The sequence below is a fragment of the Microcebus murinus genome, chromosome 17 (genome assembly GCF_040939455.1).
Source record: "Microcebus murinus isolate Inina chromosome 17, M.murinus_Inina_mat1.0, whole genome shotgun sequence".
Taxonomy (NCBI): domain Eukaryota; kingdom Metazoa; phylum Chordata; class Mammalia; order Primates; family Cheirogaleidae; genus Microcebus; species Microcebus murinus.
The window spans coordinates 22,570,211-22,597,857 of record NC_134120.1 but is presented as its reverse complement, the minus strand read 5'-3'; the positions used below and the strand labels follow the sequence as shown (position 1 = coordinate 22,597,857).

The 27,647-nt window shown below is 45.5% G+C and overlaps 1 protein-coding gene across 2 annotated transcripts in view; it reads right to left on the bottom strand.

The window, feature by feature from the left end:
- The window catches only part of MYO5B (myosin VB), a 283,722-nt gene that overhangs the window by 118,583 nt on the left and 137,492 nt on the right, over positions 1 to 27,647 (bottom strand). For both annotated transcript variants that reach the window (XM_020282335.2, XM_075993885.1), the window contains exons 5-7: positions 8,181 to 8,337; positions 2,131 to 2,274; positions 524 to 605 (exon numbers count right to left, since the gene is read on the bottom strand). In XM_020282335.2, the coding sequence (XP_020137924.2) occupies positions 524 to 605; positions 2,131 to 2,274; positions 8,181 to 8,337 (383 nt within the window). The remainder of the gene's footprint in view (positions 1 to 523; positions 606 to 2,130; positions 2,275 to 8,180; positions 8,338 to 27,647) is intronic.

Here is a 27,647-nt window from a genome sequence, read left to right as displayed (position 1 = left end):
CAGCAGTCCACAGCCCCATGCCACTAACCCCTCTATCCTAGGTGGTGAAGCCCATGCTTCATGGACATGGGTCCTGGAACCACCCCCGCTTTGCCCTGCTCTGTCCTCATACCCCTCGTCTCGATCCTTAAATATGACTTAAAGCGTGTTGGCTGCAATTAGTGACATGTGCTACCTAAATGTCTAGATCCTTATGGTTGGGATACGTTTCTTATGATGTCTAAGGTGGAAACATACCTTTCAAGACAGTAACGTGTGCAAAGACTCTCAAGCTACGAAAACACGCTTCCCCCATTCCCTCTTACCCTCTTGCACACTTTCTGTGATAAGAGACCTGAATACATTTGACCCTCTTTTACTAATCAGGTAGCGAAGTTCACAGAAGCCTAGAGGACATGGCCACAGGAGAGGCGGAGCTGAGACAAGATCCCACAGCAAGGGGCTTGGAGCAGAGCCCCCGCCGGACAGGACAGCCCTGCGGCGGGGCCCACCCCAGAGCACGGGCGAGCGCCTGGTGACTTACTTAGCGCGAGCTCCTTAAACTCCGGAAGATTGGCAGCAGCACAGAGCTGGTAAAAGATGTGGTAATTCCTCTCATCATCTGCCTGGAGGAGGAAAAAGGTGAAGTTGTTTTAGGCAGTGACCTCCAAAGACTGTCCCCTCATCCTTTGTAACTCAGAGTGCTCCAGGCAGTGGGGGCCCAGCCCCCCACTCTTCTCGATGTTTTCCTCCACTCCTCTGCCACCTTCAATTGCCACCTCCCGATTTTCCATTTGCTAGTAGGGGCCTTCCTCCATCCTGAGGATTTTTACCTCAACTCATACAAAAGCACGTGTTTTCTTTTTCCTTCTATATAAAACATCACTGTTCTTCCACTAACGGTGGGTCAGTCAACAAACGCTCATTATTCAGACTCCTGTGCTGCCTGGAGCAGGTTGCCAGCTCTCCCCTGGGAGGCTCCGAGCTAAGCAAAAACTACCCTGGCCCGTAACGTCAGACAGGGCAGCCAGGAAAGGCCCACAAGTCCAGACAGGACTCCCAGTGGACACTTGCAGCTGAACTGCCTTTTCGCCGGTGAAGTGGGGTGGAGTGGGCATTCAGGGGGCCTGAGCAAGGAGAGTGAAGGAAGCTCCAGGGGGCGTTCCAAGGAAGAGCTGTGAGCAGCACATCTGATCTGCACCCAGCATGGCAGGCTGCCCCATTCCTGCAGTGAAATGAAGGATGGGGCTTGTCAAACCAGCCTACGAGGTGCAGAGAAAATCCGGACAAAAAGGGGTGGGGGAGCTGGTTACAAAAACTTCATTGCATGTATGCCAGGCACCAGCATGGAGACAACGCCAAGAAACCAACAGCTGAGGCGATTTTGATGTCTCCTCCGAAGGCAGCTGCAACGTGAGGACCAGAAAGCCATTTAACCCAAGGCAAGGATGTGCTGCAGACTCAAGCCAGGACATGCACCATCACCCCAGTCCAGCGATGGGAGGGCAAGAGGGAGCTGGAGGAGGACAGTTGTTGAGACTGTGGGCTGCACTGACTCCCACCAAAGGCAGGGTGGAGGAGGAAAAGGGTTGCAAACAATGATTGGGCAGGAGGAAATGAAAGGTAAGCAAATAACAATGAAGAATCAAGTCAGGTAAGAAGTGGGACCTCCATGTATTTGGAAAGGAAACTAAGTAGGTATCCAAGAATATATTTTAATCTGCCAAATAAGAAGGTTCCAACTGCTTCTCAGTCTTTCGGCCAAGATCAAGTGCATATAAGGTTCTAAAGGAAGGTGAAACCCACAGACCATCTATGACATTCCCTTGATCATAAGATTTTAAAATCCATGAGGAAAAGGACTGTCCTGTTCTTTGCTGTATTTTAGGTGTCTAGCACAGAGACAACACAAAATAGACACTCAATATACGTTTGCTGATTGAATCTAGAAACAATACTACATAAAAGGTTTTTGAGGCCTCTTGCCCATACCATTTGGACGAACACTTACTGGTGAAAGGAAAGAGAACCAAAAGAACAAGCACATCCAATTCCAGGGTCAAAAGATGAGATGCTCTTCAGGCACAGGGAGCCACAAGTGAGGGCGGCAACCATGAGACACACACAAAGGGCCCAAGACCTCCCACTCACCTGGAAGACCACTCTGGACTTCTCCAACAGGTAGGTCCTCATGTTGGCCCCAATGATGTGATACCTTTTGTCAAAGCCAATCTGAATATACTTTCCAAAGCGGCTGCTGTTGTCGTTGCGAGTGGTTTTGGCATTTCCGATGGCCTGTATGGACCAAATGAGAGGGGTGTTCAAAAATTGAAGGCTTTCTCAATTTCATATGCTTGTGGCAGCACCTGCCTCCCGTCTCTCTCTCTCTCCCGTACTTACAGAACCCTTCTGCAATTGGGTTGACAATAGGCTGAGCTTAAAAAAACAATAGATAAAATCCCTTCATTTTCCAGCCTCCTTTACTCCTAAGGACGGCTAATGAGAGTAATGAGTTCCGTGGTGGGTTCTTCAAAGGGGACTAATGAGCTGGAAGGTGCACCCTGTTATCCCTCCCCCTCCCCTTCTTTCCGCCTGGGATGCACATGTGATGGCTACAGCTGGAGCAGTCATCTTGGGACCACAAGGGAAAGGCCTGAAGAATCACGGAGACCTCAACTCTGACACCCTTGAGCCACTAAACCAATGCCAGTGCCCACTAGCTCTGAGGTTTTTATGAAAAAAGTAAGCCTCCCTGTGCTTAACCCACTTTGATCTGATCTCCACAACTAGGCAGTCAAATGCCATTCCCAACTGATAAATGGTACTTCCTAGGGACAGACCACACACGGACATTCCCCTCACCTCAATACGAGGGAGACTCAGGAAGCCATCACCATCCCCTGGCATCATTCCCACACAGTGGCATAAGCAGTTTAAAACACTAGATGATAATTTTAAAAATAAGTGGCTGAGACTGATCTCGTTGCTTCTCAATTTTACTTCTCTTTTACAGGAAATATAGGGAACAAACATGTTAAACACGCAATCATCATGCAATCAAAGGCTGGTTTTGTGCAAAATTCTAAAGGACAATCTAGTTTACACACAACAAGTTAATTTCACAAATTTAATTTCAAGCTTCAAATTCGTAGAACAAGAATAAGACTGTTTACCACATCTGAGCTCTTTCCTTGTGAGGGCTTAGGAAAATCTTGCCCCAGGTATAAAGACTACTGCCAAAAGATGGGCCCTCCTTACCTTACCAGGCTGCTTTGCAAAGTGATGTGAGATCTACCAGTACTGGCATGATCATTCTGAAGAAAAATCAAGCATATCTACTAAAATCGAACACGCATGCACCTGACGATTGAGCAATTCAACTTGTACATATTACCTAAAGAAATTCTCACGTAACTGTACAACGGGGCATGCAAAAGATGTTAAATGCAGACTGCACTTGACGACAAAAAAGAAATACAACCTAAATGTTCACCAGTAGGGGAAAAACATAAAATGTGGTATAGTCCTATAATGGGTAACTGTAAAGCTGTTAGAAGAAATAAACTAGAGCATAGGTCATGGGTAAATAGAAAAATGTTGAGTGAAAAGCAAGTTGCAAAATGGTTAAAAGGGTAACATTTATATATGGGATAACAAGCTTTGTTTATGGATACAGAAATGCAGTAAAACAAAAATGGATTATAATAATTTCAATATAATTGGTTTGTACAATAAAGAGTTATATGTGTGTGTGTATATATATACCTATATATCAAATACTATAAAAACAAAGAGAAGCAGTTAGCCATGCCCAGCAGAATGGGAAAGGCTTTAAGAAGTGAATTAATGTGGATCTTAAAAAGTGAGCAGAATTTTACCAGTGGGGAAGAAGAGATTCTGTTTAGGAATATAGTGTGGACAAAGGGACAGGGGTATATTAGAGAACAGACAAGTCTGGAGTGGCTAAATGTGTTGATGCATGAGAGAAAACAAGAGAGATAAGATCAGTGAAGTATGTTAGGAGTAGATTCTTGTATGAATGGGTTAATAGTTGGAGGCTTTCTTCTTTATGTTAAAAAAAAAACCCTAAAAATTATGTACCTGGTTTTAGTTTCTAGTGTTTTTGCTCACTGCACACTAGCCCCCTTTCTTTGTCCCAGGATAGGCGGAGTCTCCGTGCCTCTCAGAGTTGTGTGACTGCAGACTCCAATCACTCCAAGAAACCGTGTGACCCTGCTGGCCTGGACCTAGGCTCTGTCCCTCTTTTAATAATCTCTTGATTACCAATGTTCTTTTAATCAATGCAGACTTGTGAACAAATCACTCCCAGGAAGCTGGCAAGCTCTTAAACAGAATAGAATCAGAGAGCACTGGTGGAGACAATAAATCATCCCAATCCACCCCAGCCAATCCAAATCCATCCTCGAGTCGCCTTTAATTCAAACAATGGCCATTAGTGCAGCCCACTGGGGGTTCTGCCTCCCCAGACTGCACTCACCCTCTTGGTCTCCCCAGGAGGTGTCTGGCCCTGCCAGGCTGCACATGCCATGAAATGACGCCGTGACCATAGCTGACTGCTTTGTGGGGAGGTGCCGTCCTTCCCCAGGACAGGGGCAGAATAATCAGTAATCAGCCGCTCCCTGACTAAGGCAGGCCCGGTGTTGATTATAACCCTCTGAGGCGGCACGAAGCAGATTATGTTCCTGATACAAGGACCCAGCTAGACTTGGAGCTCTCGAAAAGTGGCGTCTGCAGACGTTGGCAGTGCAAAAGCCTCTCTCTCTCTACTTGGCAACCCTCTAATTCCACCCAGGGTTTTTCCTGGCTGCAACTCTTCCTTCCTATGTTCATATCCAAAACTTCTCTCCAACATGACACTTAACGACAGCTCAAGGGACAAGTCCCTATGACAGGAGTCTCCATTTGAAAGAAGGAACCCTCAGGACTTAACCATATATGGTTTCCAAAGTACCAATCTGCACAAGGCAGAAAATTCATTTTTGAGCCCAAACTACTGCAGCATTTATCAACACGATCACGGATGATTAGGCTGGTCACTGCACACACTCCTCCCTTCGGACCTTAGCAACCGCAGCACGTCGTGTATTTCTGGGTGTGCATGTTGCTCTCACATCTCTTCTGTGCCAAAGTACCCTGATTCCCCACAGCGCAGCAGCCCACACAGGCCATAATGGATATTATTATACAGTCGTTAATTTCAGACCGCCATAATTTAGAAAGCATTCCCAAAGCAGGAACTCAAACAGATACTTGCATATCCATGTTCACGGAAACATCTTTCACAATATCAAAAAAGGCGGAAGAACAAACAAAATGTGGTACAATCACACAATGAAATATTGTACAGCCACAAAAAGGAACAAAATATTGATATAAGCTAAAACATGGATGAACCTTGAAAACATTATGCTAAATGAGATAAATTAGACACAAAAGGACAAATAGGGTATGATTCCACTTTTATGAGGTACCTAGAATAGGAAAATACACAGAAAGTAGAAGAAAGGTTGCCAAGGGCTGGGGAAAGGAAGAAAGTGGAGAGTTAGTGTTTAAAGGGTACGCATTATCTGTTTGGGATGATGAAAAAGCTCTGGAAATAGATCGTAGTAATGGTGTACAAAAACTGAATGTACTCAATGCCACTGAACTGTACATGGAAAGCGGTTAAAATGGCAAGTTTTATGCTATGTATATTTTACCAAAATAGATTTTGAAAACATTTCCCCGTGTCTTGCACGTGTTTTGTAATATGGTGATCTGCCTTCACTAAATTCCCAGCATGACTAACAATTACTTTGTTCACTCTCCAAAGAGGTTTCTTCTCGTTTTGCCTACAATAGTTACTCTATTTTCTAAAGTAGTAGTATCCTTGTCTCTGAAATCTTACTCCCAAAAAGATGAACAGAATTTTGAAACTCAGAGGCAAAGAAGGGCCTGGTTTTATTCCCAGTGGAGATAAAACATGATGCTAACTGTAGAGTGCTGTCTTAGCTGGTGCATTATAGGTGTGGGGTACATGGTCTAAGGGAGGCCAAGGCCAAGGACATGGTCCACAAATGCCTTCTGAACTGGGCCAGAGCCATACCACCCCAGGTTTGGGGCTTAGAATAAAATCTGTGAGTAAACAGGCTATCAAACTAAATGTTGGCCAATAGGTAGTTGTCAATAAATGATGGGAAAGGCATTTGTTAATATGTTTGCAGCCGATAAGACCATTCATAAAAAGTTTGATGCTATAGGGACAAGGCTTATACTGTAACATTTAGTAAAAAAGCTGGAAAGATGATTCAACCAAAATGTTGAATGATAATCAACAGGCTGCAGTACTATGGGGGATACTTCCTTTCATTCTTTCATATTTTCCAGTGCGCCTTTCATATCTTCTTATTTTTTTTGAGACAGAGTCTCACTTTGTTGCCCCGGCTATAGTGAGTGCCGTGGCGTCAGCCTAGCTCAGAGCAACCTCAAACTCCTAGACTCAAGCAATCCTGCTGTCTCAGCCTCCCAAGTAGCTGGGACTACAGGCATGCGCCACCATGCTCGGCTGATTTTTTCTATATATATATATTAGTTGGCCAATTACTTTCTTTCTATTTATAGTAGAGACGGGGTCTCGCTCTTGCTCGGGCTGGTTTCGAACTCCTGAGCTCGAGCAATCCGCCCGCCTCAGCCTCCCAGAGAGCTAGGATTACAGGCGTGAGCCACCGCGCCCAGCCTCATATCTTTTTAATAAGTCAATAGTTCTCCAAGTGTGGTCGCCAGACCAGCAGCACTGCCTGGGAACTTGTGAGAAATGCAAATGACTAGGCCCCTTCCCAGACCTGAATCACAAATTCAGGGTGAGGTCCAGCAATCCGTGATTCAACAAGCTTTACAGGCAACTCTTATGCACCCTCAAGTTTAAGAAGCAGTATAAAAGAATAAAAGTTTTTCTTTTTGTTTTTATCTGTTTGGTTAAAAATGCCTTCAACTGTATTGGCTATTTCCCAATTCATGTAAGAATACTGAGACCTGCTTGTGATGAACTCTTCTAAAAGTTCTCCAGATAATGCAACTCCGAAGGCAGGAGATTTTGCCTGGATAATCAACAAACTGCTGTGAATTGAGACTCAGAATTTACTCCTGCACTTGGTAAAGGCAGAGAGGGAGAGAGAGACTGGGGAAGGTCCAGGCAGGTTCTTGCTCCCTGCAGTTCCAAAATAATCTGAAAGACCAACCACCATGGAGACTGTGTCTTAGTTGACACGGCTCGAGGTCTGCAGACAAATCTAATGCTATCTGGGCAGCTCATTCAGCATCAACTGAATTTCTTCTGGATAAAACAAAGGGGCTGCCCAAGGCCAGCAGGAGGGCCTGCTCCTACCAGACTGCAGCCCAGACAATAACGAAGAGCTGTAGCTTCAAAGGTGGAAAAATCAAAGCAGGGACCATGAGGCCATTTGGTTCTACTCTATCAGAATTAAGTCTTTACAGAGGAAAGAGAAAAGACTGGCATTCTGATAAAATATGATTAAGTTACAGCAAGATCTAATATTTAGGGAATGTCTCTGGCCCTGCACTTGTATCACTGCTCTGAGCCCACCCAGGGCCTCTCATGAAGCCCAGGGGTGAAGATACAGACAGGACCCACCCTGGTCACTTTGTGCCATCACAGAGAACTGTTTTCTGAGAATCTTCAATACATGCCATGTTTACCACATACCTTTCAGCTCTACTTCATCCCCCAAAATGGAAATTGTCCAAATTTGGAGGAAGAGAAAACAATATTTTATCCAGCCCCCATCACCACCTCCCCGAAACTGCCCTCCTGATCCTGCAGGCCCTTCAACACACCCCATGGTTTGGGGCAGCACTGGTCTTCTGACACATGATGGCAGCAGGGAAGGGGACACAGCCGGGGTGGTGGTGGGGAAGGACTGTCACCACAACATTTGGCAGCATCAAGGGATAGAGACTGTGAGGACACCCTACCCAATACTAAGGACCCAGAAGACACAACCAGGTCAACATCTGTGCCTTCAGAAGCTTTGGCAGTTTTTTCCCTCTGCAGTGCACCATGGGTTCTCAGGGAGAGATGCGGGGCCTGCCTACGTCAGTCACACCAGGCTCGACACCCAGCAGTCTTGCTGCTGGCGGAAGGACCTCCAGCCAGGCAGGCCAGAGCCTCTGCAAGGCTTTACCTCCATGATGGGACTGGACGCCAGGACCTTCTCCTCAATGTTGGTTTCGCTGGCTGAGCCCCCGACAGTGGCGAAATAGCGCATGGCATACTTGGCTGACACCGTCTTCCCGGCTCCCGACTCCCCGCTGACTATGATGGACTGGTTCTTCTCGTCTCTGGAAGGGAAAAGGCTCTGGTCAGTCATTGCCGTGGGAAGGCACTGTTGCCGCCTTCCAGGGACTCTGTCAGACAAGGGCCTCAGCCTCGCTGGGAGCACCTCCCCCACCTTTAGGGATAAGGGTGGACCGCAGTGTAAAGATGTCCTGCCTGCCTTGCACACCTGCACAAGATCTGAAAGTGGAAAGGAAAAAAGCAGTTCAGGGGACGACTTACAAAACAGTCATCACCTTTATGGCCCAGAGGAAAGACATAGCCACGTGGTCACTCTGCCAACTTCTCTCTGGGTACACTGACCCAGACCACGCCCTTGCATACGTCCCCTGAGAATTATAATACCACACACGCACTTTCAGTTATATGATCACCACCTCTATTTCTCAAACATGCCCATCTTGTGCCACTTTATATGTCCTTTCTCCAAGAACAAGATATTTTCTTCTCTTGTGTCTGAGCCTAGCATGCCAATGGATACAGTTTTGAATATTTCTGTTCATATGGATATGTCGCAGAAGGCATGCTGGTTACCACCAGGCTGATCTTGCCTCAAGTTTCTCAAAAATTGGATAAAACAGTTATTGATGTCAGTAAGAAGTATTTGAATCAGACTGAATGGAAGGCAGAAAGAAGATACTCTACACTGGTTAAAAATGCATCTATGTTCATACCTTTAAAACAGATAGTCAGAAGACAGACAAGTAAGGGAAAGGGAAGCTCATTTGGTCTCCAAAGAACAAAGATGTTCAAAGCAAGGAGTGAGGACAAGTGGATGGGCCACGGCTGTACCCAACCATCACCTCCAGTTCACAAGCCTGCTGCCACGAGGCAGGTACTCGGCTTTTTATTCGCCTGTAACAGAGCTTGGCACAAAGTACAGACTCGATACATATTGCAGGTCTAGAAGCAACTTAGGGCTCGACTAAGTTAACTCCCTTCTTTGCCAAAGGAAGGCAGGTTTAGAACTCAGGTCTCCTTACACCAGCCCCAGTGGGCTTCCTAGGTAGAGTGCACTAGAGAAGAACAGACAAGCCACAACAGGCAGCCTTGCCCTGCTGACACAAGCTATCAGCAACGGGGAGGGACTGGAGTGGACACAGGTGGCCAGTAGACACTCTTGAGAAGACGAAGCTGAAAGGATGTATCTTTCAAATAAGCCATACAACCAGTTGCTTCCAAATTTATGCAGAACCTGCCTAGCATTTGGGGGGTGGAATTTTAAGAGGCTTTCTGAGATCCCTTGTAGTTCTAGGATACGAAAGTCATCATCAGAGCACCTGTTTCTTCTCTCCTTGCTCCTGTGAAATCTTGACATTGAAAGGTGGCCCCTGAGAGTGCTGACATTTCCAATTCTCATTTATCTTTTATGTTAATGTTATACTGCATCCATTGGACCTAAAGGATAACAGATTTACCTCTATTTTCAATATCTTAATTTTCAAGTCCTTAGGGAACTGCTCAAAAGCAGCATTACCCAGGCAACTGGGAGCCTAACAAGCTGGGCTTCACACCTCTGAAACACAGGAGTTTGCTACCATCTTTAAAACTCCCTGGGTATCCGCAACAAGCAGAAGTGGACTATGGTAGCCACAACCAAAAGTGTGGAGTTTTGTCCCAAGCTTGTGTGTTCTAGCCTAAAATAGGCAGATAAGCACAGGATGTGTCTGAGCCTTGGTCCTCAGCAAAGAACCACTTACCTAGGATTGAGGTTCCTAGGTCTCTAATTCATCCTAACATTCCTGGCCAGGTTAAACTCTTAAAGCACAGCTCTAACCATGTTTTTGTGCAGAGATACATATTGCACAAAATACTCAATAAAGATCCCAGGAAAGCAACACTGGATGCTGAGGGAGAGAGAGAATCAGATCAGCGGGGGAAGGAGCAGCACTGCCAGGCACCTGTGACAACACAGCATACACAGAAACCGCACTGCAAGGAGACCCAGGTAACAGGGTACACTTGGCAAAGACAAGGCACAAACCAGTGGCACGTGTCACTTTTCACTTACATCATCAAGATGGGAATCGCTCCGTGCATCATTGAGGAGTGACTCATGCAAGAAGCAGAACAGTTTGTGGAGCAAGCAGGCTATTCTAGGGGCAAGTGGGTAGAAGTCAAAAAAGAGAGTTAGGTTATGTGACAAGTGTCAAGAATTCAAAAGGAGAAGGAATCAAGGCAGTGAAACAAACAATCCAGCAGGATGTGAAGGAGAATTTTGGGGTTCTAATGAAAATGTACATGCATGGCCAAGAAATTAAGCAGGAATCATAAATATCCCCAAGTTTGAAAAAGTTAATCTCCATACTTGAGGCTCTTTGGAGGAACAAGTGTGGGAAATGACTGTCAGCACTAACTCCCGCCTCATTTGATGGATATTAGATCTGATGCTGACATGCAGGCTAAAGTCAGATAAATTTACCTATTAGACCAAGAAGTACCTTTTAACTTCCCTAATTTGGACCAACGCAAAATATTTGGAAAAACTGATGATTTTTACTTGGCTTCATTGGACTTCTTTCACACATTCTACCCACGCCCCTCCCTCCCCAGCTGGTGCAGGGCCAGGTGCACATCAGCTCCATACACCTGTTCTCTAACAGCCCATAAGGAGCCATATGCAACACCACTTTCACTTTGCTCTACATTTATTAGTTTTCTTCCCAACTCCTTAGAGAGCTGGAGTCCAGAATATGGACTTTAAAGACTCGGACCTGAACCTCAGTTGCATTATTGATTAGCCATCTGACTTCTGACAAGTAGTTAACTTATTTGACCGTCAGATTAATCTCAGCTCAGTCTCTTGGGGCTTTCATAACCCAAACCCAAGCTCTTCTATGTGGTCACCTTGATTGAGGTTCCTAGGTCTCTAATTCATCCTAACATTCCTGGCCAGGTTAAACTTTTAAAGCACAGCTCTAACCATGTTTTTCCCACTCAAAAAAGTCAAATAACTACTCATTGCTTATCAAGTCCAAAGTCCTTAATTGAGTATGTGAGACCCTCTGCAAGGCAAACCCCTCACAGTAAAACCCTGAAGAAGCATGGTTTTGAGAAAGAAAAGGTTTAGTCTAAGGCTCTGCCCTGAGTTCTGGTTCTGCCTCAGCAGACTCTCCGTAAGCCCCTCAGTCGCATTGGAGAGGATGCCTCCCAACTCACGTACTCATGCCGCCAATGGGCACCTCTGTCACCAGGCCCTGACATCCTAACACCGCCATGCCCTCCCCTCCCGGGGTGGGGCAGGGCAGGGCTCAAGCACAGCCCAGGGCTCAAGACAAGCCATCCAGGGAGGCTCTCGTGAATATTCATTGGAAACCGTTTAACTGGTGTTTAGCAGGCAGAGTCGGACATGAAAATGAACCTTCTGATAGTGTAACGGGTAAGTACTTAATGCGTTTAATATCCGAGCATCATTTTCCCACTGCAGTTTCACACTGGCCCTGGTAACACTAAGCTCTATTTATAAACCTCTCAGGCGTAATGGGATACAGGTAGTGGCAAAATGAATCTGTCCTCCCATTTACTTGCCATTCCCAAGAGGGGCTGTCTCCATCTCAGACAAGATGGCATTACAGAGCGCCGTCCAGCTCGCCCCTCACTGGTAGATAAGCGCAGGGCAGAGTGAGATCAAGCACTGGCTAGGAAGCTCTTCGGCGTCAATGGGAACGTGCCAGTTTCCTTGCTCTTAAAATAAGGAGCTGGAAGATGATCCCCAAGTCTCCCGCTCCTCCTGTATCCTGTGATCCCAGACCCAGGTCACGGTGGCGCTGCATGATACGTCCCACATCAACTGCAGTCATTTGCTAATGTCTCAATACACCCTGGAACTCAGAAACCTGTGGGTGTAGGTGAGAGTGAGCAAGAGACACAAATGCTCTGTGTCATTTTATACTTTATAGACTTGTTTTAATGTTGTCACTAGCCAGGGGTGAACCATGAATGATATACACGTAAAATGTATAGCCTGTCAAACCAAATAATCACTTTTCAAACTACTTAGTTTGGTCCTGGAAACTATTTTGCAGTGAAGGAACACACGTTCAAGTAAACTCCTGTAAAATGACTTTCCCTTGGCCAGCTGGCCAGCTAGTCTTTGAAGCCAGGTGCATCTGAGTAACTCAGTCTGAAACCCATCCTATTTATACCACACCGTCTTTTTGGCATGCTACAAGATACACAATCTTTTATTATTTCTTTTATATACTGCTTCATCTATTCATTTTAAGTTTAGAGCATCCTTTAAGGTCAATTTCAGCATCTGTCTCATTTTTCCAGGTTGCCTCTAGTGGGATCTCATCTTCCCCACGATTATAACTGCTACTCACAAGTTGTCCACACTCAGATATCTTCCCCAACCCAGGGCCTTCGCCCAAGAGCCAAGCACACATGCCCAACTGTCCCCTGGACAAGTGCACGTGGAGGTTACACAGGCACCCCAAATCTACATGTCTGAAACAGAGCTCTTCCTCTCCCCACCCATCTGCTCCTCCTGCTGCCTCCTGGAGACATGGCTCAGTGACCTCACAGCAATGATAGGTGATACGTGGGGACTCCCCTTGACTCCTTTCTTTCTCTTACTCTCCTAGGCCAAGCTGATTTCGCTGCTTTGGTGTTCCTCTAGTCCATTCCCCAAGCCCTGTTTCTCCTCCTTTCTTTCCTGGATCCTACCACAGCAGAACTGGCCTTTCCATGCCAATTTTATCCCCTGCTCAATCCATTCCTCCTCACTGCCACTGGAAAGATATGCCCACAACACTCATCTGAGCATGTGCAGGCCCTGCTCATCACCCTCACGTGAGACCCTGTGGCCTCAAGAATATAGTCACCATCTCTAGTAGTCCAGACCCTTCACGAGCTGTTCCCAGAGACCTTTCCAGGCTGTGCAACGGGTGGGAAAGCACAGGGAGTGTTCTGGAAGACGTCAAAGCTTCAGGCACTCTGATCCCAACAGGCAAGTCATGGTCTCTGACAACATGACTGTAAAGAACTCTCATCTGCTCACCGTAGAGTGGTCTCCACCCTAGCTGTATGTTAGAAACACCCGTGAGTTTATGAAACTACCCGTACTGGATCCCACACTAGACCAACTGGACCTCAATCTCTGGGGGTGGGGCCTAGGGGTTGTTGTGATTCTAATGCTTTGCTAGAACATAAATTATGCCAGGGCTAGGAACCACTGTTAGAGACTCAACAGCTTTATTAAATGGGTCACTACATTAACATGTTCAGGTACTTGCAGCAATTCAAATACCTTGTAACTTGTTTGTGGTCAACATTAGCCTAATACAATGTAACACTGAACTTAAAGATTAGCGTGAGGAGACTAAAGCAGTGGTTCCCAACATTTTTGGCACCAGGGATCAATTGCATGGAAGACAATTTTTTAGTCGGGGGTGAGGGCAGATGGTTTCAGGATGATTCAAGCATATTACATTTATTGTGCAGTCAAATCTCTCTGTTAATGATAATCTGTATTTGCAGCCACTCCCCAGCACTAGCATCACCGCCTCAGCTCCACGTCAGAGCATTGGGCATTAGAGTCTCATAAGAGTGTGCAACCTAGATCCCTCGCATGCGCAGTGTACAGTAGGGTTCCCGCTCCTATGAGAATCTAAGGTTGCCGCTAATAGGAGGCAGAGCTTATGCAGTGATGTGAGCAACGGGGAGTGGCTGTAAATACAGATGAAGCTTCACCTGCTTGCCTGCCACTCACCTCCTGCTGTGCAGCCCGGTTCCTAACAGGCCACTGACCACCACTGGTCCATAGCCCACGAGTTGGGAACCACAGGACTAAAGAGTCTCTTTAATTTGCCAACATATTAACAATCTTCTTTTACATGTAATTCCAAGCTCCAGCTAGCAGCTAATGATAAATCACCTAGGAATCAAAGTGGAGCTTCCTTGTTAACTGGATTTACTTTGTTGACACCCACAGTTGAAATAACAGTATAGACTGGGCAGTTCTGGATGTTAGAGGCACACAGATGCACATACAAATCTTATCTATGCACCTGGCCCAAGGCCATCTTAGGAAACCTGCCAGGAAAATTCACCTGGAAGTAGGTACTTCCTCTTCCAGGAGGCCACTGCTCAGCATCTGGACCCCGTTTGGTGGTTGCTACTTCTTTTCCCTTGGAGAACACTGGGTGCAAAGAAGCCGAACGATTTGTCGAAAGCCAGGCCGTAAGTTGACAGCGCCAACTGAATATTGAAGTCCAGCATTCTTTCCTCCTCCCATGCAAGGGCCCTTCAAACACAGCATGCAGCCAACCACAGGACAGGCTGCTTTGTGCAACTATCTGCTTCAGACTGAAGCTGTTCGAGCAAAGACATCATCAACCTCACTGCTTGGTAGGTAATTCACGTAACTGCGGAAGCCACAGCAAGCACACAATGAATGTCAGCTGTATTTATCAAAGTGCTATTTTAAGTCATGAGTCTCTTTGGCACAACGACCCCAAGAGTCTGCAGATCCTGGGATACAAATGAATTATATTCGAAAGGTCTCAAAACACATCTGAGTCCTCGAAAGAGAGACTTGCTTTGATGGGCTGGAAAGAGCCCATTAATGGAAAGCAAATCAATCATTCATTAGACTGGCAGGAAAACTTGTGCCGGCCTCAGAAACACCTCTAACAAAACTATTAATAAAAGTGAGGAATACTCCTCCTTCCTCTCAGCCACACATCTTGATAGTCTTAGGTTGACAACATCTGGGAAATCCTGCCCTGCGGGTCTCAATTGGGCCCCTGCACTCCTCACACTACCTTGGGCCTCAGAGGCATCACTCCCACCTGCTCCCAGGCCCTGAGATTTTAAGATGACAAATGTGCCCATCTGAATAGATAAGAAAACTACACTGCGAGTATCTGCTACCAGGGACACCTGCAGCCCTGGTCACGTGGAAGCATTACAGGCTGCAAGACTTCCCCCCTCCCCCAATCTGCTCAGCGACCACAACACAGCGCTGAGGTTTGCCGAGTCATCTTATGGGTTCCCAACTGGTGGAGACAGGGCACGGGGAAAGGGCCAAATGCAGGAGGACTTTAGAGAAGACAAGACTACACGATCGTTCCCTGAACAGTCTGTTCCGGCAGCTACTCCAGAATAGAGGCAGGCCCTAGCATGGCAGGAGGTGACAGGGACACATATCTGTTCATCTCTAAGAGCTTTAGGATAGTGGAATGGCTGCTTCCTGAGGGAACTAGAAGTTTCTGCCCAGGCTGGGAGCCACACATTGAAAATGTCAAAAAAGGAACCCCTGTCCCAGATGGTATAACCTAGAGAGTCTTTCAAACTCAAGAATAAAAAGAAAATCAGCCATTCTATGCATTACATCAACACATACTCTGAAGTATAAGAGGTAAGGGGCCCTATAAATATGAAGTAAAATGAACAAAATTGTAGAAGTGGCAACTCTACAAAAGTGGGAAGAATCATCTCTGCTCTGGATTGCTGAGCTAGAGTAAGGTAATTATGACGGATCAATACATGCAATGACAAATGGAATAAAACTCTAAGAGCCCAGTGACCCGGTGGAGCAGCAGAACCAACCAGATGAGCATATATTGATCCCCAATATGCTAACTGAAGATCAGTACTACACATTTAAACTCGGTGTGGCTAGACAGACTCTAGCCCCCTATATTAACACGCCCTCAATAATCTCTCAGGAACACAAGGTTAGGGGTGCTGCTATTCTTAGCTAGTATGGGTGACTAGTCAGAGAAAGTTCCCTGGGTGCTGGGATTCTACCCTCCCTTTCTCTCTCTGCTACTAGGTACAAGGCATTTTCTAGACAGACATCCCATAATTCTAAGTATTCTTGGCCCTTCTTTCTAAGAGAGCTAATTCACTTTTGAACCAAAAAGGACGTCTTTTTAAGAGCAAGTCATCAATCATAAGGCATTTTATTCTCTAGTTCTGGGAACACAGAAGACCAAATTAATTTCCGTCATCTTTTGGCTACAGGTACCCCTCCTCTGGCTTCCAAGATCATTGATCTATAACAGGGGCAGGAGCCAGGCAGGCTCAAAAGGCATTTGCTTTTAAGCCTGTCCACTGTGGTTCCAAAGAATACGACCCCGGGGCCTTCTCCTGGCCTTGCTGCACTGCCTGCAGGCCTCTCCACACCCACGGAGGAGTCCCCTCCCTTCCCGTGTCTCTGCTGTTCACAAAGACCAGGCAGGTTACCTGGGTTGCACAGGTGGTTTCAGCAAAACTCTCAACTCGGCCTCCCAGCTCGCACCTGGAAGTGTTTAAATTACCAACACCTGAGCCCCAACTGATTCACCATCTAAGGGGGGGAGGCTGGGAACAGGTACTTTAAAGACCTCTCAGGTGATTCTCACATGCCACCGGGTTGAGAGCCACCGCACAGGAGCTGAGGCATCTCCTAAAATGGTAGGGTCCTCCACCTTCTAACAGGCTTTCATATGTCCTAATATAATCAAATATCTACTAGAGAGAGCAATGCTCTTTAATCCAGCCTAGAAAGATGACACTAACAGAGAGACAATGGCCGCGCACTCTTAATTATACCCCCTACGACAGGATGGACTGCAGTGAGCCAGCCACCTTCTCCCCATTGTAAGGTCACCCTGACAAGAGCGACAGCAGTTGTCTGAAAGGACAGTTTTTCCTCTGTGGAACATGAGCTGGCCACAAAAAAACCCACTGTGGATGTGGTGTTAGACACTTCCCTGGACATTAAACTAGTCATCTTACTTTGAACGTGCGCTCCTATCAATAACAACTGTGAGCACACTCCTCCCAGAATACATATTTTCTGTGCTACTGTACTATAATTGTACATATAAGACATACGCAAATCATATTTTTCGTTTTAAAATGTAAAAATTTAAGTTGTAATATTTTCTTCACATACTCCAATGCACCATCTTCCCCAAACTGGTACACTCCAGCGGTTGAAAGACCGCTGCTCTACACCAGCTGGTTCACCGCTGCGGGCACCAGAAGTGACCGCCGCTTCTGGCCACTTAGCAAAACTGCAGCACTGAAAGCTGCTGGTTTTCCGTATGTGATGATAAAGACATTTAAACATAGTGCAGTGGATGCTGTATTTCTTCTAGACCGATCGAAATTAGAATCACAGAAGTTATAGAGGGTTGCCAAACGCAAACCTATAAAAAAAGTTCAGAAGAATTTCACTGAGCACAAGGAACTGGCCATCCTTATACTTATTTTGACTGTGAAAGTAAAATCTGTTGTGAGGATGACCTTCAAAGAGAATCCCACCCGACTTTGAATCCTCCTTTCATCACCTCTTCCTCCTCCTGGACACTATGAAATGTTGATGACAGAAACCAAATATTATGTGTCACCAGTATTATCACCACCACCACCACGTGTCTGACATTCACTGAGCACTTGCTCTGTGCCAGAAGTTATACTGGCATTTTCCACTCATCAACTCATTTCATTCTAACAATCTTATGAGTTAGACATTATACGTTTATCCCTGTTTTATAGATACAAGCACTTGCACAAAGTGAGGTGAACCTAAAAAACTTGCTCAAGGCCACTCAGCTACCACATTTTAAGAACCCAGATAGTCCCTGCTCTGTCCCTGGACCCCGAACTCTCAGCCGCCTCGCTTCCTGGCATCTTCCTTTGCTGCTAAACTCAGGCACATGTGCACACCAGGCTCATAGCTGCTCTGTCTTCTGGGATATAAATGTGAAAATATGCGCTTGAAAGAAAAGAGTGGTTAACATGGCGTGAAAGGCATTGCTATGATGTAAATAGTAATGCCATCTCATCCTGCTAGGCTTCACATTCTATTAGCTTTTTTCACTGAAAATTATTTTAGACACCTTGAAAAACTAAATCTTACTCACATGTCACCACCATTATTATTTCCAGAAGAAATCCATGTGGGGTGACTTTTTCCTGACTTTGACATCAGGAAAAAAAAGTGGATAACCAGAATGGTGTGCAGTAACTGCAAGAGCCCACGTCCACGGGGCACTGCTGGGTGCAGGACTCTTGAACCCGTTTATGCTGCATGGTGACCCAAGTTGGCAAAGGCACACACCCATCCTCCTGCTTCAGTAAGGAAATGGGGCACCTTGAGCAGAGGAACTTGTCCAGGGTGAAGCTGGGACACTAACCGGGGTCTGTGCTAACCCACCTCACACACGACCAAGAGCACGCAAAGGTTTCAGCTAGACTTAAAAACACACATAAGCACCTGACCTTAAAGGTTCAGTTCTATCAGGTTAGGTGACCAGTAGCTAGAAAAAATCCTGGCCCCTGCATGTCATAGGAACCCATCCAGATGGCCACTCTTCATCAAAGAACAGACATGACAGACTTGTTACATGTGCACATGTATTAAGCTAGGGAGAACTGATCTATCACGTGTAAAAATCAGAATTCACAAAGATACATTCACAGCATGATGGAACACAGGTACAAAGGTGAAATTTAATACAGATAACTATAGAATCCTGCTCAGCACATAAAATAAATAAATAAATAAAAAACAATTGCACAAGTGCAGAATGAGGTCAACATCTCTTAATAAAAGCAGTTTGAATTTATAGCAACAGAAAGCAGACTAGTGATTACTTGAGGGTGGAGGGGTGACTTCAAAGGAACTCACAGAAACTTTCAGGAGTGAAGGAAATGTTTGCTGTCTTGACTGTGGTGGTGGCTTCACCAGTGTATGGGATTACAATGGTCAAATTGTGTCTGCAATTTAATCTATGTGACTGTACTTTAAGTATGTGCAGGTTATTACCAATAAATTATATCTCATTTAAGTTGTAATAAAAACAGTTCTTGAGCATGTATATGGGTGGGGCAGGGAAGGGGATGGAAACAAACTTGCAAAAAATCAATATGGAATGACCATCGAAAGTAAATGCATTCACAAGCTCCTCTGACAAATTCTGTGTAAGAGTCATGCTTCCTCATTCAGCAGACCACATCCAGTGACCACTCCTACCAGCGAGAAAGACTGGATGATGCCCAAGGTGACCAATTAGGAGAGTGTCAGAGTCTGTGCTCATAAGGAATGGCTGCGGGAACCAGGAGTGGGGGCAGATGAGGACACATGACAGCAGAGTTGCCCTGTATAAGAAAATGACCATTGTCCTGGACAGCTGCACAGAGCTCAGACCCACGGGTGAAGGCAAATGGAGACTGGCACAGGAGCAGGCTGCTGTGTGATGGAGAAACTCCTGACAGTGAAAGCTGTTGAAAATGCACCACACGGTTACCCGTGCTGGGAACAGGCAGGCAGCACCCAAAGGACCACTTGCCAGGACATGGTACATGGCATTCTTACAACATGCAACCAATTTCTGCCAGGTGACTACACTCTAACATGCTAGGATTCCCCAGGTAAAACAGTGAGTATTAATGAACTAAAGTATCCTTTAGCTCTATGATCTCCAATTTTGGATTTAACCTTACAAAGCATGTTGGGAACACTGCAGATATGCAACTGTTAATATTTATGCCCTCTGTAAGGTCATAGCAGTCAAAGGAAATTGCCTAGTCCTACTCATTCCTAAATGCACAATTTTAAAAGGAGACAGCAATATACACTTAGCAATTTCTTTTAAAATAGAATGTCATTAGCCACATTCGCTGCACGCAAATAACTTTCCCCTTCTCTCAAATTTTAACATAACAAACTTAGGATCCAAATGATGCTACAAAACCTTAGCACTATCACATCCCTAAGAAAGGGAGATCAAAATAAATAAATGGGACATGATCAAACTAAAAAGCTTCTGCACAGCCAAAGAAACAGTCATGAAAGTAAACAGACAACCTACAGAATGGGAGAAAATTTTTGCATCCTACGCATTCGATAAGGGGCTGATAACTAGAATATACTTAGAACTCACGAAAATCAGCAAGAAAAAAATCAAATAACCCTATTAAAAAGTGGGCAAAGGACTTGAACAGAAACTTTTCTAAAGAAGACAGAAGAATGGCCAACAAACATATGAAAAAATGCTCAACATCTCTAATCATCAGGGAAATGCAAATCAAAACCACAATGAGATATCACTTAACTCCAGTGAGAATGGCCTTTATCAAAAAGTCTCCAAACAATAAATGCTGGCGTGGATGCGGAGAGAGAGGAACACTCCTACACTGCTGGTGGGACTGCAAACTAGTTCAACCTCTGTGGAAAGCAATATGGAGATATCTTAAAGTGATACAAGTGAATCTACCATTTGATCCAGCAATCCCATTGCTGGGCATCTACCCAAAAGATCCAATGACACTCTACAAAAAAGCCACCTGCACTCAAATGTTTATAGCAGCACAATTCATAATTGCAAGGCCGTGGAAACAGCCCAAGTGCCCATCAATCCAAGAATGGATTGATAAAATGTGGTATATGTATACCATGGAGTACTATTCAGCTCTAAGAAACAATGGTGATATAGCACATCTTATATTTTCCTGGTTAGAGCTGGAACCCATACTACTAAGTGAAGTTTCCCAAGAATGGAAAAACAAGAACCACATATACTCACCAGCAAATTGGCATTAACTGAGCAGCACCTAAATGGACACATAGGTACTACAGTAATAGGGTATTGGGCAGGTGGGAGGGGGGAGGGGGGCGGGTATATACATACATAATGAGTGAGATGTGCACCATCTGGGGGATGGTCATGCTGGAGACTCAGACTTGTGGGGGGAGGGGGAAGAATGGGCATTTATTGAAACCTTAAAATCTATACCCCCATAATATGCCGAAATTAAAAAAAAAAAAAAAAAGAAAGAAAGAAAAGAAAGGGAGATCAGTGTGCAGTGACACCCCTGGGCAGGAAGCCACAGAAAAAGATATTCAGGTGAGCAGGGAAGAATAGGTACAGGTGAATAGCACAGAGCATCCCAGGAAGGAACCTGAACAACATGAAACACCAAGGGCATGTTCAAGAAATGAGAGAAAATGCCAGAGTGGTAATTAAAAAACATTATATGTTCAGGCACCTGCAGCACTTCCTATACCTTCTGTCCTACCACAACTTAAGACTAGCCCTGACCTGATGTCATAGTGAATGGGAAGGAAAACAAAACTTCATCCAAAATTCAGGATCGTCTGAAGTCATGGTTTCAGATTTTACTATAAAAGTTCATCCAGTCACTGCTTCCTATGTACTGACCTTCCCAGTGATCCCACCATTCACTGTATTCAGCAACAGCCAATGAATCTGTTTGTCTGCTCTAACATCTACACCCCAAAGTTTTGTAGCATTCAACAACTTTCAAAGCTTCCTCATGACTTCTCACTGGATTCCAGTCCCTCTTGGAGACCGAGCCGATCAATGTTCTCCTTTTAAAGGGTGAGGACTCTGAGAACCACAGCGCGGAGGGTTTGCCCACGGACACACAGTAGGTCAGGAGACAAGAATGCTAGGGACAGACCCCTGGATTCTCCTGCACAGCAAACCATCTGGCAGAAAAACAAGACCTGGCTCTACAGACATCAGCATGGGGGTGGTCTCTCCCTGAAAATGTGAGGTTCCATCGGGAAGCACTTCCCATTCCCAACTTTCCAAACTGTAACGGCCCAGAACAACAAACCACCTCACATTAAAACTTGATCCCAAAGCAAAGTTTGGGTTTATGCCACTCACACATAACTCTTTTTAAGAACTATTTTCCCCAATGATTCAAGTTCCGCAGAATCTTCAGCCTAGAAGAGATAAGTCCCAAGTTCATTGTCACAAATCCCAGAGTGTACTATCCCAGTTAGTAGAAAGATAAAGTTGTTGTCAACTTGTTTTTGACCCCCCAAGACGGAGAACACATAGCTTTCTCACTCCCTCGCTTCTGTAATGCATTTTCCACAATCAGGAAGCTCTCTCATTGCCCTGATGGGAACCAACATGCTCACCGTGGGTTGTCACTGGCAACAGAGGACAGCTTCACATTTCCCACTCACACCATTGTTCCTACAACGTCTTCCTCCTGCTCACCAAAGTGGGATGCTTTGAGCTTTTTCACCATAAACATTCATTTTCATGTTGGCCTTTCCCTAGAAGACCTTCAAATTCTCTATATATTCTTCACATTTGTGGGGACCAAAACCCAAGCAAGATACCCTCTCCCGAGCACCCAACTAGGACTGTCAACTACAGTCTCTCTCTCCCCCCATGGAGCACAGCCTTTCACTCCCATGGGCTCCAAACGCCTTCTCCAGGAAGGCTCCCTCCCGCCTGGGCGAGGGTCCATTTCATTCCCTGCCAGGTCCACGCCACAAGTGCGCCCAACTGCGCTTCCCCTCCTCGGAGCCCAGGCGACAACAGCGAGCCCATCTTTCATTATTAGTCACAGCTGGCAACACAGCAGAGCCAGATGGGAATGTGGGCGCTCAATTACCTTGGCTACCTGAGCAAATAAATTTGCTTTGCAGTGTTCTCCACTCTTCCAGAAAAACACCACAAATAAATCACAGCTTGAAAAAGGAGTCAGATCCAGCTAGCCCCTTAAGATGGCCTACTCCCACCGAGGCTGGGAAATGCACCAAAACCCTAGTGCCACTGTGGCATCTTGGATGCTTTTGAACCATTAGGGGAAAAGATCTATCCTTTTGGCTCTCGGTGTTGCCCTGGGGACTAGAGTCTGCTCCCTTCTGACAAGACAACAGACATCTGAGCTTGAACCACAGACACAAGTTAGGACAGCAGGAGGGCTTCCGACTAACAGAGAAGGCTTTGGGGCCAACAGATTGGGTCCAAATTCCATTGCTGCCCATCTGGGGGAGGAGTACAGTTTCTGGGCTAATGCAGGAAGCTTTGGACAATCAGACTGTGTGTGGATTCCATCTCTACCCGTTTAGGATGGTGGTACCACTTTCTCAGCTAATGCAGGAACCTTCAGGGCAAATAGATTTGGGTTTGAATTCTATAATCTCTCTACCCATTTACTATCTTCATGATCTCTGTTCAACATCCTTAAGTCTCTCTCATCCACTATACTGTGGTGCTTGCTAATGCACAGTGGCAATGGTGAGAACTAAACGCACTGATGTGTCCTAATTATTTCAATTCTTCCTTGAGTACAAATCATATATCCTGGGGTAAAGCACAAATGAGAAAATAGAACACTGTATCACAAAGTCTCACACTTGGTAATTCCCTGCCTTTCACATTCACTCTATACAGGTCATTTCTAACACACAAGTTATTTCCACAACAAGCTAAGCTTGTCATGAGAAGGCATTCTTATTCTTGGAAATGCATAGAAACACGGAGGGAAAAAGTATTATCAAATAGAACTGTTTTTCTTTGCATCTCTCTTATATCATATTATCTCCTTATCTAAGAAGCCGTGAAAACTTTTCCATTGCCTTAGGCCAGTATTTCCCAGTGCTGCACAGAACATTAGTCCCTAGAAATAATCTTTGAAAACAGTTGTGTGTCTAAATATGATCTGCAAATGTAGCAAAATGTATCTGTCTCTTAGAAACTCAGAATGCATGGCCGGGCGCTGTGGCTCACGCCTGTAATCCTAGCTCTTGGGAGGCCGAGGCGGGCGGATTGCTCAAGGTCAGGAGTTCAAAACCAGCCTGAGCAAGAGCGAGACCCCGTCTCTACTATAAATAGAAAGAAATCAATTGGCCAACTGATATATATATAAAAAAAAATTAGCCGGGCATGGTGGCACATGCCTGTAGTCCCAGCTACCAGGGAGGCTGAGGCAGAAGGATTGCTCGAGCCCAGGAGTTTGAGGTTGCTGTGAGCTAGGCTGACGCCACGGCACTCACTCTAGCCTGGGCAACAAAGCGAGACTCTGTCTCAAAAAAAAAAAAAAAAAAAAAAAAAAGAAACTCAGAATGCACATCAACATAAAGTTCTGAGAAGCTCAGCCTTAAAGGGAGATGTTTACCTTGGTTAATCCAGGGTTTCCCAGACTTGTTCAACCACCTTTGTACCCTCTGTCAATAGAACATGCCTCTCCCCCAAAGTTCCCTCCAGCCCTCAAAGGCCTCCACACTCTGGCTTCACCTTGTCTCCAACTTCACAGCTCACAACTCCCCTGCAGGTCCATTCCCCACGTGGGGTAAACTTGCCTGGGTACCGTACCCTGTCCACGCCTTTCTGTTCATATTAGCTTTATTAAGACGTCATTCACAGAACACACCATTCACCCACTGCAAGTGCACGCTTCAACTGTCTGTAGCACATTCACAGAAGGGCACAGCCACAGCCACCAGCAAGTTTAGTACATTTTCATCACCACCCCATGGACACACAAAATCCATGCTCGTCAGAAGTCATTCTCCTTGTCAACCTCTGGCCCTGGGCAATCACTAATCTACTTTCTGTCTCTACGGATTTGCCTATTGTGGATATTTTATTTAAATTGGACTGTGCAACATGTAGTCTTTTGCATCCAGGTTCTTTGACTTAGCATGTTTTCAAGGCTTGTCAATGTGCTAGTGTGTATCAGTTCTTTGTTCCTTTTAATGGCCAAATGATATTCCACATATGGATATTCCACATATGATATCCATTTTGCTGATCCATTAAGTGATGAATATTTTAGTTGTTTCTACCTTTTGGATGTTGTGAATAATGCTACTATCAACATTTAAGGTTTTGTGTCAGTAGGTGTTATTTTCATTTCTCTTGGGTATATAACTAAGAGTGGATCATATGGAAATTACGTTTTACTTTTTGAAGAACTGCCAGATTGTTTTCTAAAAATGGTTGTACCAATTTACATTCCCACTAGGGAATTCCAATTTTTATGCAGGCTCTATCACAGCTCACTGCCACATCAAACTCCTGGGCTCAGACAATTCTCCGACCTCAGCCTTCTAAGTAGTTGGGATTACAGGCCTGCACCACCACACCTAGCTAATTATTGAAGGTTTTTTCATAGACATGGTGTCTCGCTGTATTGCCCAAACGGGTCCTTAACTCCTGGCCTCAAGCAGTCCTCCTGCCTCAGCCTCCCAGGGTGCTGGGACCACAGGCATGAGCCACTGTGCCCGGTGATGGCCACGCCCCACTTTGGAGGCTATTCCTCCACTATTCCTCCCGCTTAGATGCCTTCTCACACCCTACACATCCTGCAAATTCATCAACATCCAGCTAAAAGCCTATAGCTTTCTTGGACCGTCTGTGACATTACGTCTCCAAGCCCAATTCAAATAACGCTGTGACACAGCTTCTATTTACACTTCCTGCAGTTACAGGCTTTTTGTCTTACTTATTACGTCTTTTCTCTCCAACCAGACAGGGAGCTCCTCAAGTGGTAGGGTGAGGGCTCACATTTCCTAGTGGCCAGCGTAGAGCCTACCCTGTAACTGATGCTTCAAAAGCATTTGCTGATAGGATTTCGTGTAGAAGCTGGGGCTGGAGTTGAGGTGGGTAGAAGCGAGGGGTGGACACGTGGGGTCTCAGGCTGGGAGGGAGGAGCAGAAAGCACAGAGCTGGGCAGCAGACGTCAGTCCTCTCCTTCACAGGACAGAATTCACGAGTATGAGGTCTCAGTCCATTTCAACACTCTTTGTCTTCACTGTGAATCTGCATTGGCCCTTAAGTCCAGGCAAGGACAGGACACCACAGGGACAGGGACCTCATCTTCCTCTATTCTTCCTGGTGTCTCCCCTCTTCCTTTCCTCCAGCACTAGCAGCTCCCTCCTGGAACTACCAGGAGAAGATCTGTGTGTCACTCCTTATGCTTTGACAGAGTCTCCCACCCACCCAAAGCATTAAAAGTCCCTGTGTGTACCACATCAAGAAAGACAATCCAGTCCCCAATAAGAAATAATCACTGATTCTGAGCCACCTGAGTTATAGTCTCCGAAGACTAGGAGAAATGTAGTTTCCTACCCGCTTTACTTTGCCCAGCAGCCAGTGGGGTTCAGATTCAAAGCATGCTGTGCTAGGCTATGGCTACCCGAGCCACACAGTTACTTCAACAGTTGCTGATGAATCAGGAAGAGCACCACAGACAGTGGGCAAGTACTGCTGCGTGAACGCGTCCTGGTATTCAGAACTGATAGAGAAGGCCCATACTGGAAACAGCACCAACCTTCCCTGCATCTGACCTACGGGCCTCTTTGCTCAACACAGATTCTGCTGGGGTTTCTTATGCACCTCCCAGATCAATAACCGAAACCCTGAGCTGCTGACAACAGAGCTAATTCAAAAATAGCTCTCTCCTGTGGCCACATGTGCTGGTCTCACACTTCTAATGCACATTCATGAGCAAAAATTGCACAAGAACTTCAGCAAAATTTGGCTACACCCTGAGACCCAGTGGGTAAAATGAGTATAAACCTTAAAACTTCACAGAAAATCCTTAAGGAAGCAAATCTTGGTCCAACTTTAACATCCAATCCACCTACTCATCAACTTCATTAGCCAGGGGCAAGATTATATCACCATCACCCCAGCCTCCCGAACATCCTCTTCCCTCCAATGGGTGCAAAGGCCCAAGCAAATGAAATAACCCAAATCTAGAGTAACCACGGACCCAGCTTCAGGCATGGAGGTTGGGGGAAGAAGAGAAGCATCTCTAACCAAGTGACTCTCGAGTGTGGATAAAACCAGAGGCTGGAAGATTCTCAAACCTGCAGGGGGTCCTCAAGAAGTTTTGATAAAGAACAGCAACTGATGCAGCTAAACGCAACACTAAGAGAATGGGATGAAAAAATAATCAAATGCTAATGACATCCATGAAAAGACAAGTCTTAAAGAGGTGTTAGAACTTTTAATACGGTAGGAAGTAACGAAAACCAAGCCGCACTACCAGGACCGTGTAGAAACTATCCCCTAAGGGAGGAGGGATAGCTGTTGTCCTCACACGAAGCACACACAGACTTAGCCGAAGCGATTCTCCCACAGCAGGAGCCTGTCCAGTCCCCAGCCTCCCTCTGCCAGGCCATACCCATGACCTCCACCAGTCACTTGAGCAGGGCTGTGTGTTGAATAACACACAAACCGCGCTGTCAGTTAGGAAGTGCCCATAAGTTGCCCAAGCTAAGGGACTCCTGGTAAAGCCCTAATAGCAGATAAATATAGTATATGGTCTTTCCTGTGGCATTATAGAGGTCAAAGGTTGCAGTCATTTTAGCTCCACACTTTGGAGAAATAATAGTTATAGATTATTCCATTTATTAGATTTATTAGTTCTCCAGTCAGTGCTTATTTTGGATATGGTCACTGTGTATCTATAATGAAGCAGACCTTTTATATACTAATCTCCATAGCCAGCAATAAAACACTATCAATCAGTAAGGAAGCTTATAAAACAGTCTTCCTTCATGAAAATGTCCACTGGGCTGAAAATTATACTCTGA